Genomic DNA, 12,050 nt, shown 5'->3' with positions numbered 1-12,050 from the left:
GCAGCTTTCTGCAGAATGAAATGGAATAGAAGCAATATGCTTACAGATGTTGACATGCCTGTTGCCTTGGCAACATCAGCCCCTGTCTTTGTGGCTGCTGCCAGCAAGGCAGCATCTGGCTCCAGCCCCATCTGTTGTACTGACTGCAGCATCTGCCTCTACCTTTTCTTCCGTGCATCTATCTTGGACTTCCTATCCTCTGCCCACCCTCTGCTCTTGCTCTCGGATTGTAACATCTGCCACTATTCATTCTTGCTTTACGTACACGACTTCTGGTGTCGAAGAGTGTTCGCTTAGTGGCAATTGTGCTTAAATATTCCTTTACCTGTGAAAAGCTGTTTCACTGAAGATGTTTTCTTTAGTCAGACTTTCTATTCCTGATATTTGAATGATTTCCTTGGCAACTTCAAATTTGCCGTTGTAGCATGCCCTAGAGATAAAGAAAATATTTTGAGAATAGTAGGAAGGTACACACAGTATACCTGGCGTACCTATGGAACAAGGAACAATACATAATACTCACAGGTGCAAAGGGGTGTCTCCATAGATATTGACAACATGTGGCTGAACTTCTAAATCGCTCTGGAGCAGGTACTTCACTATATTGTGATGTCCAAAGCGAGAACAGAAATGGAGTGGAACGTGATCTTCATTGTCCTGAGCATTTACTGTCATCAAAAGAAAGGAAAGATATGTTTTCTAGAATTCTCTATTTCTCAGCCTCCTCATGTGTAGGATCAGGGACTTTTCTAAGTACCCGAGAGACTCCTGGAAATTGCCAATTAATGACAACAATAAAGAAAATTAAGTGCAACCGATTAAAAAAGTTATAATTCTCTTCTATAGCCTATTACCACATTAAGCAGACTTTCTTCTGCTGCTACTGCTAAGTCACTTCAGTCATGTCCGACTCTGTGCGACCCCATAGACGGCAGCCCAACAGGCTTCCCCGTCCCTGGGATTCTCCAGGCAAGAACACTGGAGTGGGTTGCCATTTCCTTCTCCAAGGTATGAAAGTGAAAATTGAAAGTGAAGTCGCTTAGTCGTGTCCGACTCTTAGCGACCCCATGGACTGCAGCCTATCGGCTCCTCCGTCCATGGGATTTTTCTAGGCAAGAGTACTGGAGTGGGTTGCCAGTGCCTTCTCCTAGCTCCCATAAATCTATGGAACACATCTAATCAAATCTACCTTGCACAATGAAAGAGTTCAGGAAACTAATAAGTATATAAAAGGTACTCATGGCCTTATTTCCACAAGTATCACTGTTCAAACTGATTATACTTCCACCCCTCATGGAAGATGTTAAAAAGTTCAAACTCTGGACAGAGCATCATTTCCCCAAATTTTGGCCCAATATATTAGCATGAGACCTAGTATGCTGTATGTTTATAGTGCTATTTAGGAGGTTCTGATGTTCCCTCGACTGAAAAATGCTATACTATAATATACAAAGCATGGTATAATGAAAAGGCATCAAGTGATTCAGACCTCATTAATTGTGTTACCCAAGACAACTGTTTAACATTAACTACAGTTTTAAATTTTCCAATCGGTAGTGATCATTTGACTTTTTCTTTGTCCAATCCAGCCTTATAACCTCTTCTGATATTTGGGGAATTCCCTATGTTGAAAGTACTAACTAGATGCCAAAATCACATTTTATCATAGAAGCTGGAAAAATGCTTTCCAAGTCTCCTTTGAGTTAGGGCGCAGGATTAGCACAGAGTGACCATATGTCCCAGTTTAGTGTTCTTAGCTAGCATAATTTTTAATAGCAACACTTTCACTCTCAACCATGCCCTGGTTGGACGCTTATCTACAGGCTCTTCTATTCAACACGTTACTTCAGACTCTTACATCAGAGCTGATGACATACAGAAGCAGAGTCTCTTCTGTGTTGGGAAAGTAGCAGTGGTGGAATCGCTCCATCTAATTTCCAGCCACAGATTGGGTACCCAACTTTGTTGGTGCCAGAAACACAAGTGCTGGTGTGTATGTTAGCAAGGGTGGCAGTGTGCCTTCAAAGGATTAATTTTGGGGGTGTGATTATGGACACCATTTCTCACTGTGAGAATGCCAAACCCAGTTTTCTACTCTGTTCTGGGGAAGATTCTATGATAATTGATATCATTTAATAGTATTCCGTCATGCTTAAATTAGCAGGCGTTAGTTTCCAAATCTGGCAAATAAGAACACCTGACTGACACAGTCATTCCTCAACAAGCAATCAATATGCACCAGGCATTGTGCTAGGTGTTGTGGATATTGACTACTTATCAGTTGAAGGAATAACACTGTTGGGCAGCAGAGATACTGAAAGGATTAAAGGAGATAATTTCTGGAAAGTATCTAGCATGATGGCTGTCACATATTAGACATCTAATAAAAAATGTCTACTTTCCCTTTTTACTAATTTTCCTCTCAGAATTTTACCAAATGCTAAGGCCAATAAGCTATAAATGCATAGAGTCTATGCCCTCAAATAATTTACAATCTAGTTGAATAGTCAATAATTACAGGCCTGAAGTAATACAAGTCAACACCAAGCTGCTAAATTTTGGATTGCTTTAGCACAATTTTTCAAATTAAAAATAATCAGATCAACTGCTCTACAGCCACTTTTTGTTATTTTATTACTCTGCCCATCTGTATAGAGGGCTTTATTCAAAATAGAAAAAAATAGACTTTAACATTCATTTTCATTATTATAGGTAATAGAAATCATCCATTGAACCAAAAAAGTTGATGGAAAGATTTTCTTTTAATAATAAGCAATAGGAAGGAAAAGAAAGGCAAGATACTAGTTTTTTTTTTAAATGTTCAAATAGAATAATCATTTAACATCTAATAAGCACTGATTTAGGCCTTATAGCTGCTATATTTGTAGACAATGAGTCTTATTTTATTGTTCTGTAAGATCTTAAGCCAAAAAGAAATCTTTAACAAAGTTACTGAACTCTTCCTTTCAGGGCTGTTATTGAAAAATGAATCTTTGAATCTTTTATATTAATGAGTGGCTCAGAAGGACACTCTTCCTTCAGAAGAATGTTCCTGGTTGTTTTGATTATCTTCCTTTTTAAGATTCTTTTCCTTTGTTCACATTCTGTTGGAAGTCAGGGAAAGTCAATACATGAGTCAATGCTTGAGAACAGTAGGGAGCCCAGGGAATCAGGAGGTCACATGAGGATTCTTGGGGTCCAGAGGGGACATTGTAAAACAGAATAAAGCACAATATTCAATTAATTCATGATTTTCCTTTGGCCATCTCTGGCCTCACCCAACATTGTTCTTCTCCAGTTGAACCAATAAACTTCAAAGCAGATTATTTCCTTGATAAATTATCGGCAGTAGCCTGGACATTATTCCCATCAAAGAAGATATTAATACCAACCAAAGGGATAAGCCAGGAGAAATCTGGATCAGATACAGAGTTTATATGTTACATATAATTCCATTTCTGCTTCAGCCATTCTGATACCTTAATTTTGTCATAGACCAATTTGCAAAGATAAAAAAACACATATTATTATTATCTGAGGAAAACTGAATGTATGAATGATAGTCTGTTTGCTCTAGTTTAATACATAATTTAGAGATCTAAGTAAAGGAAAATTTTAAACAAAGGAATACATGTAAATCATTATTAGAAAAATATGTGGTCACTAGTCCTCTACCTTGAAGAGCTATGTGTTCAGCAGTGTATTTTGAAAGGAAGAGTGGATGAATACGTAGGTAGATGGATGCTACTTCCTGCTCACTTCTGCTCATTGATCTTAAAGACAGAATAAACGCTTCCATATTAACCCAGTAATGTTAGCACATGCCAATAACTCAACTTCCAAATGTATCTTAAATAAATTTTCAGTAACAAATCTGTGTGATAGCTCTGACAAGATATATTTTTTAAAATAAATTACTTCTCTTTACTGACCATGTCCTAGAAACTTTTGTGACTTTTTCTGATATCCATGTCCATGTTAACAAAATTATGTCTTCATCACATGACAGAAAGTAATAGTTTCTGAACTTAAAATTTTTCATTTTTAACTCTGTATCTTTATTTTCTTCTTATGGAGTCCAGCAATATTTGACCTTTTCAATCTCAATCAACAAGCATTGTGTTTCTCCTTTCTCATTTCCCTACAAGGTATAAAGAAGACTAGGGACTTAAAACATATGTGACTGAATAGGTCAGTCTCCCAAACATGCTGAACATGCATTCGGAATTACATTTTGGTTAATTTTATAACCTTAATTTATTTTCATTTGTGATGTTCTGTTACCATGGAAACATAATGTAAATACCAGATTTCAAATTGCGCTCCTTTTGGGGTCATTCATTTACTTCTCCCCTTATGTCCATTAACCCCAGGCAAGGTTCAGACCTAAAATAAATCATTTGAAGGTTTAGATATATTTCAGAGTAAGTGAACTAGCTGATAATAAATCTTGTGCAGCATCCACTAGCACTAAAGATTTTCTGGTTTATTCTTTGCAACTGGTTTAAGTGCAAAAGGGACTTAAATATCAAGTGTGTATTAGAAGGAAATACAATGCTTAAAAATCTGAGTCTGTCTCTTGATTTTTTTTTTAAATGATTGAGTAGGAGGCATTAGAGTGCTTCTGTGAGTCAAAAAGAAAATGCGAAAAATTATATAATATGATGCTGGTATGTATGGGGAATACGGGTGCAGCACACATTTCAATGCCTTTTGTAGAACAGTCCTTTGATCCTGGAGACATGCTGATCATAAATGACACTCATTTTGACACCACTGAGCTTTGGAGTTGTTCAGAGGAATAAAAGGTTGAGGTTGGCATTGATAATAAAAGGAAGAATGTGAGCAGTTCCTGACCCCTTGGAAAAGTGAGGCAGTTTCAAAAACAATTATGTGCTCAGTGATTCACACTGGTGTACTTCTGACTATCCTAAAACTACAGAATCAAAGAGACTGCTTAAATAAGGTCCAACGAACAGCGCTCCTTGCATCCTGACAACACAGGTTGTTTATGATAATGCTATAAAAAAATTCCTGAGTTACTGCACACAGGCTCAGAAACTGATAGAAACTACATTTCTCAAACATTGCCAAATAAAATGGTCCTGTTCCCAACATGGAAATGAAACTGCCTTAGCCTCTTGCCACAGTTGTCCCTGGGAGCCTTTGTGTTTTCCTTATGAGTAGACGGAAACATCGATTAGTTTTATTAACTGAATATCAATCTCAACCTTGGACCAAGGAAATGGCAGTTCTAGAGCTTTGACAACCTTGTGCTTTTGGAAATGTGCATCATTTCTGCTGCAAAGGCCAGCAGTTCTTACAGCTGGGCTTTTAATTAGGTCTCTTGAGGGTCAGTGGAAGAAGGCTGGATATGCCTGAGAGAATTTAACAACAAGATGTAACTGTGAGTGAATCTGTGTCAAGATATAAAGTTTGTGAGGAAGATAAAAAAAGAGAAAGAGAGAACTTTTCTTCAAAACTTTCAATTTTCCAAAACTCATTTTGTAATTAAAAAACTAAAAAAGTTACAGGAAATTTTATTCTATTAAATGCATCTAAAATATTTCTGTGTATTCTAAAGCTTTTTTCCCAAACTGATCACACTCTAACTCTATTTCCATTTAAAATAATGGTAGTCTCAAATACTGAGGTGGATGTGGGGAGTAACATGGAATGCTCATATATTGTTGTGGGTATGAAAAATAGTGTAAATATTTTGGAAAGCTGTCTGAAATTTCTCCCAAAGTTAAACATGTATATGACCTTTGATTCATCAATTCTCTCTCTCTCTCTCTCTATATATATAAACATATATATCTTCCTTTCTAAAAAACAGAAAAAATTTAACCTATGGCAATAACAGAAGCCAGAATATGGATTACCTTTCATGGTAAAAGCTATTTACTAAGAAGTGGGCACAAGGGAACTTTCCAGGTGAAATATTTGCAACCTTCCAGAAAAAAATACTATATCTTTATCTTGGAGGCTTTTGTGAGTGTGTATTCAAAAGGAAATATTCACTTAATACTCAGTTAAGATTTGAGAATTTTCTTACATATAAGTTTTACCTCAATTAAAAAAAGATTAGTAACAACAAGTAGGAAAAACTTAGGAAAACCCCTTACTTTTATGGTTGTACCAAAAGAACGTCTTAAGAACATATTAATTTGAAATAAAATATGCAAAGAAGGATTAACATATAGATTTAATTAATATATTAAAAATAATAAATTATGACGAACAAATTAGTACATGAAAACTAGAATTAATCAATGTCAAGATTATTCTCTAGTAAATAAGTAAAGTATAAGAAAAAGTATACATAAAGGAAAAGACTGCAAAATTCTTCTTCTAACCATAATCTTACCATCTGCTTTGCTGCCTTCTTCCACCAAGAGTTTTGCAATATTAAAGAATCCTTTTGCAGATGCTAGGTGGAGGGGCCTATCTCCAACTTCACCACTTACATTTACATCAGCACCAAATTTCAAAAGGAGGCGAGTTACCTAAAAGATCCAAGCATTTGAGATTAGTGTCAAATGTCAAATAATAATGCAATGCTTTCAGCAGTATGGAAGGAGACATATCATTAAGATGTTCTTTTGGTTAATTTTTGCCTGAAAAAATCCTAATTCAATTGGCCTAAACAATAAGGTATTTATTATTATATCACCTAGCAAGAAATTAAAAACTGGAGCAATTTCAGAGTTGGGTCTTCATTGTACATAAACAGTCTTCTCAAAAGTCACCCATAATCATCTCTGAACAATCCTTTAAAATCTTCTTCTGGCCAGAGTCAGCAGCGTTTGTGTGATTTTTCATTTTCATAGTGACTCCATGCATAGGTCACCAATGGTCATCTTGTGACTGGGATTCTAGGTCCTGTTTTGATTTGTGAGTAAGCAGGAGATAGCCACACTAGCCTTTAGTATCTTCCCAAACTGGTTGAGATTCACAACTCAGGAGTCATCCAAGGGTTGTTTCTAGTTATTTATGGGATTTGTTCAAATTATTTACACATCCACTTAGGAATCTTTCAAATACTTTTTCTAAACTTGACATTTTCTCCTCTGGGAATTTCAGAAGTCATCACAGTGGTCCCAAGAGATAAGTTAGGATGTACCTGTGCCATTAAAATAACAGTTATGGGAGGACTCCTCAAAACTCTTGACCATTGAGAGCCTTTCCGTGTGGTCCAGGGGTTAAGACTTTGCCTTCCAACGCAGGGGGTGTGGGTATGATCCCTGGTCAGGGAGTTGAGATCCCACATGTCTTGCAGCCAAAAAACCGAAACATAAAACAGAAGCAGTATTGAGACAAATTCAATAAAGACTTTAAAAATGGTCCATATCAAAAAAATCTCTAAAAACAAGTCTTGACCACTGACGCATCAGCATAAATGTGAATTCAAGCTCTGAAACTATTTCTGGCAGCAAATATATTTTGGGCAGAAGCCTCTCAAGAATATGGTATACATTTGATAGAAATCTAGGTGAAAAAAATAGCTGGTGGAATGTGGGAGAACTTCTTATTGTGTGCAGTGGGTAAGGAAGAAAGGTTCTGAAATTAGGCTTCTATTTATTAGTTATGTCACTTTGAGTAAATGATTTGGCCTTTTCAAAATTCACTTTCTTCATCGCTAAGATGGGAATACCTCATAGAGTTGTTGTGAGGAGTAAATAAGTTATTACACATGAAACACTTAGAAAAGTGCCGGGTACTCAGTAAATGACATCAGAAGAGGTAGCACCAATGTGGAATGTGTATTTTATCCATTTGTTGGCTAATGGGCACACCAATGCTTAATTCAGGAGAAAGCTGCACAGTAGTAGACATTTAGTCTCAGGAACCTTGCACTCCTAAGCAGATATTTCCACTTATACAGACTCCATAAATTCTGATTATGTGACTTTATAATGGACAGATTTAAACTATCGTTGAAATCGATTGTCTACTAAGCACTATTATTATATACCTAGGAAATATTGCTCTTGGTATAAAACATCTACTCTTTCACTTAAAAATAAGTAAATAAACAAATGCCAAGGAACATGGCATATCAGGCACATTTATAAAACAAATGTGCCATTCCCCTGTCAGCATATTTTAGTAAGTGACAATAGAATCCATAAATTACTTATGTGCTATCTTTGCACATAGAAAGTGAGTCCCTTATCATAAAAGGGCCATCCACACTTTAGCATAATTTTATAATACTGTGACTATATATTCAGGGAAAGTAAACAAATTTAACACTCCACATAACATGCAGAGAAGCTTTTTATGTTTCTGCTGGGTGATGAGGTTAATCGCCAAAGAGGATGACTCAACAAACAACGTGCATTGTGTATATCCTGCGTGTGCCTGAAATCAGAAAAAGTTTGGAGTTTTTTCATCACTTGAGCTTTGGACCCTGTACTTTCAGAAGCATTTTCAGTACCCAGCTCTCCAGTGCACTCCAGTGCACTCTGAGCAGCACATCAATGAAATGAGCAATCTTCCCTAGCTAGAGGTCACGCTTCACAGGCTTGAGAGTGTCCAGGCATATGCCAGCCAGCAAAGAAATAAAGGCACAATGACTGGAACAGCACAGAGACACAAGTAAGTTTGATTTTCAACTTGGGGTCCTCAGGAAGTGCAATAGCATGACCTCTACAAAGGTGTAATTCTGCTGCATAACTGAGTAATACTAGAGATCTAGGGAGATAAAATGAGGAAGAATGAAAATGGTCAGTGAAAATGAATAACTTGGTAGCTGCTATTTTTCTGTGGATCAGCAAAAGCTTTTCAAGGGTAGAACTGATGAGAAAATGGCAAAAATGATTCAAAGGATAGCTCAAGTAGCCTTTCTTTGAATACAGTACAGTTCAAGAAAAGCCTGGAACACTTAAGTGATGCCCCAGGCTTTGGACTTACCTACGCACTTACTTACTGACTTACCTGTTCATGCCCATAGTATGCTGCAATGTGCAGTGGAGTAAAAAAAACTGCATCTTGAACATTGACATTAGCTCCATGTTGCAGAAGCACATCAGCAGCCTGGATAAGAAAGATCTGGGTTAGGAGATTCATTGGGGGCATCTGTCCGACAAATTCATTTTACAATTAAAATGTATTAACACAACTCGTCTTTAGGAGTTACCATTCTTAAACACAATATTTTTCCCTCTCCCTTCTCTGAAATCTCCAAAGGCTAGCTTTTGCCTAGGAAAATAAAAGTCAAGCTCCTTACTATGGTATTCAAGGTCCTCTCAATCTGATGGTATCCTTTAAAATGTAGTTTCCATGACTCTCTTTCATAAACCCAACTGTACAATCAAACTGCACTCTATTTCCCACTTCTCTGAGTCTTTTTTCACATTATTTCCTCAGTCAGAAGTTCCCTTCTGCCCAATCTACAGATATTTAAATCCAAGCTAAATGCCATCTCCTCCAATATTTCTTTACTTTCCCACCATTTGTTGCTAAATTATTTGCTAAAATTGTCTTCCTTCCTTTTTCATCTCACTCAACTTTCTTTCATACCATTTAGAACATTTACAAATTTATATACATGCCTTATCACCTTTATTAAAGACCAAATTCTTTAAGGACAAAATGTATACCAAATTCATCTATATAATCCTACCCTAGCATGTTGCCATGAAAACAGTAATCATTCAATGAAAATTTGTTGAATGAATGAGTGATTAAAACAAACAAACAAACAAAAAACTAGCAAGAGCTACGGATCAACTGCCTTCATGGAAAAGCACAGACTGCCAACAAATCTGCTGACCCTTTAGATTTATTCTACCAAAGACTCATCTCCAAACCTCTTTTCTCTAGAAAACTGATTGAAGTCACTTCCTCCAGATGTGTTCTTTTTCACTGTAAATTTTTCTAATGTACTCTCTGTTCTTCAGTTGGTAAAATAATATACATTTGGGGAAAATTTCAAAAGTCTGTTAGTCTTAGAAGAGAGAATGTGAAGCTAGGATCAAAAAGCTCAAGGAACATCTGTTCCCACACCTCTTCTGTTCTCTTCTATGCCTGCATCCTAAGTCAAGGGCATAAATGGTAACTGGATTGCCTCTGTCTCACTCCAAAACATGGAAAGATAGGTTCCACTCTCCCATTTTAAAGGTAAAGACACTGAGCCTCAAGGAGGCTTTTTAACCTATCTGAGATCATACAATTAAAAGGAAGCAGAACTGGAATTCAAATTTAGGCTTGTTTGAAGTTTCTTTGCATCAGATCTTTCCTGTGACCTTGATCGCATTAACACTAACCTTTAAACAAATGAACTAACTGAATCAATCTCAGGTGAAATGAAGCTTTCTGTCAGTAGAAGCTTGTTAGATTCAGCTTTGTAGATTCAGCTTGGAATTGAATGCTGGAACCATTTATATCAAATGTCTGCTATCTTAGACTTCACATGCCTGTGAGTTCAATCTTGGGAACGTTTAAAGGAGGTCACATGTGATCAAGGTAAATGGAGCTTTTTACAAATTCTCTTATTTTAAACATAGCATAAAATAAAGTAGATAGCATGAATTTTTATTGTAAAAAGAATTCTCAAATGTTAACATATAGACCCAATTTCTTAGGCATAGTTTCAGAACTTACTTTCATTCTAAAAGATAAGGGCTCTTAGTCCACAGTAATTTTTTCCTAAGTTTGTACTTATCCAGTTATTCAGAAGGTCAATCTTTTGGCTCAATATTCATTAATTATGAAGTGTTGGCCTTCTGAGAAACTGTCAAAATGTAAGATTTAATGAAACCACACAGAGTCATTATTGAACTGTAGGTTTTAGTTAGTTTGTTTGAAAATTCAAGAAAACAGTTAACCATTGAGAGCAATGTACACTGGAATTATCTGAATAATTTCACAGTCTATTTATATAAATTTAATGCATCTATTGCTTCTTATTATATTTCAAGTCATGATATGGAGTATATCTCCTACCAAGTTTACGGGGATATACTGTATCATGATATACAAATATGCTTGTCCTGTGGTTAAGATAAACACACTCATATTAATGCTTAGGCTGGAACATATATCTATTAAATAATTTTAACCATTCTTCCCCTAATCTGGAACCTGAAAGAGTGGGTAGATCAATTACATCTCCTTTTCACTACATGAAGTCCCATGAAGTCCCAAACTGAATTGCTTTTATTCACCACTATGCTAAATATATAATAGACATCCAGATTATTATTGAATTGGACTGTATTTCTAGTTAAAAAATAGGAATATATATCTACTAGTCATAAAGGAATTTAAACATTAACAATTAGGATCCAAATATATGATAGAAATTTTTAAATAGTTCAATGCACACGTTCATTGATCCTTTACTCTGAATTAACCTTTAGCAAATCCCAAATGCCTGCAGGAACTGTCACTGGCATTTTTACATACACTGTCTCATTAAGTTTTCTGCAGGCCATAAAATTCTGTTGTATTAAATACTTTTAAGAAAATACATAGTTTTGATTTTTTTCTCCCCCAAAACAATAACAAAACTACTAGTGAAACTGTATCCTAGAAAAAAAGTCTTATCACAGAAAGGATGTCTTAATAACCTTTAAACTCGTTAAAAAAAAGAACTTCATCATACTTAGATGTATTAATGATACAAATACATATGTATCAGTATATATATATATCAGTATTATTATTATTAAAGAACCAAGATTCAAACATTCAATTCAGTTCAGTTGCTCAGTCGTGTTTGACTCTTTGAGACCCCATGAACCGCAGCACGCCAGGCCTCCCTTTCCATCACCAACTCCCGGAGTTCACCCAAACTCATGTCCATCGAGTCGGTGATGCCATCCAACCATCTCATCCTGTCTTCCCCTTCTCCTCCCGCCCTCAATCTTTCCCAGCGCCAGGGTCTTTTCAAAGGAGTCATCTCTTTGCATCAGTTGACCAAAGTATTGGAGTCTCAGCTTCAACAGCAATCCTTTCAATGAACATGCAGGACTGATCTCCTTTAGGATGGACCTGTTGGATCTCCTTGCAGTCCAAGGGACTCGCAAGAGTCTTCTCCA

At 36.2% G+C, this 12,050-nt stretch overlaps 1 protein-coding gene across 3 annotated transcripts in view; it reads right to left on the bottom strand.

Moving 5' to 3' along the window:
• TNNI3K (TNNI3 interacting kinase) overlaps nucleotides 1-12,050 on the bottom strand; it is a 383,736-nt gene that overhangs the window by 231,875 nt on the left and 139,811 nt on the right. For all 3 annotated transcript variants that reach the window (XM_055402899.2, XM_088835391.1, XM_088835392.1), the window contains 4 exons: nucleotides 8,944-9,042; nucleotides 6,371-6,509; nucleotides 524-668; nucleotides 326-430 (listed from right to left, as the gene is read on the bottom strand). In XM_055402899.2, coding sequence (XP_055258874.2) covers nucleotides 326-430; nucleotides 524-668; nucleotides 6,371-6,509; nucleotides 8,944-9,042 — 488 coding nt within the window. The remainder of the gene's footprint in view (nucleotides 1-325; nucleotides 431-523; nucleotides 669-6,370; nucleotides 6,510-8,943; nucleotides 9,043-12,050) is intronic.

Source organism: Moschus berezovskii, chromosome 4 (genome assembly GCF_049115385.1).
Source record: "Moschus berezovskii isolate FMDL1 chromosome 4, NW_MosBer_1.0, whole genome shotgun sequence".
NCBI lineage: Eukaryota > Metazoa > Chordata > Mammalia > Artiodactyla > Moschidae > Moschus > Moschus berezovskii.
The sequence above is the reverse complement of the archived record's forward strand: the minus strand, read 5'-3'. Positions and strand labels throughout refer to the sequence as shown.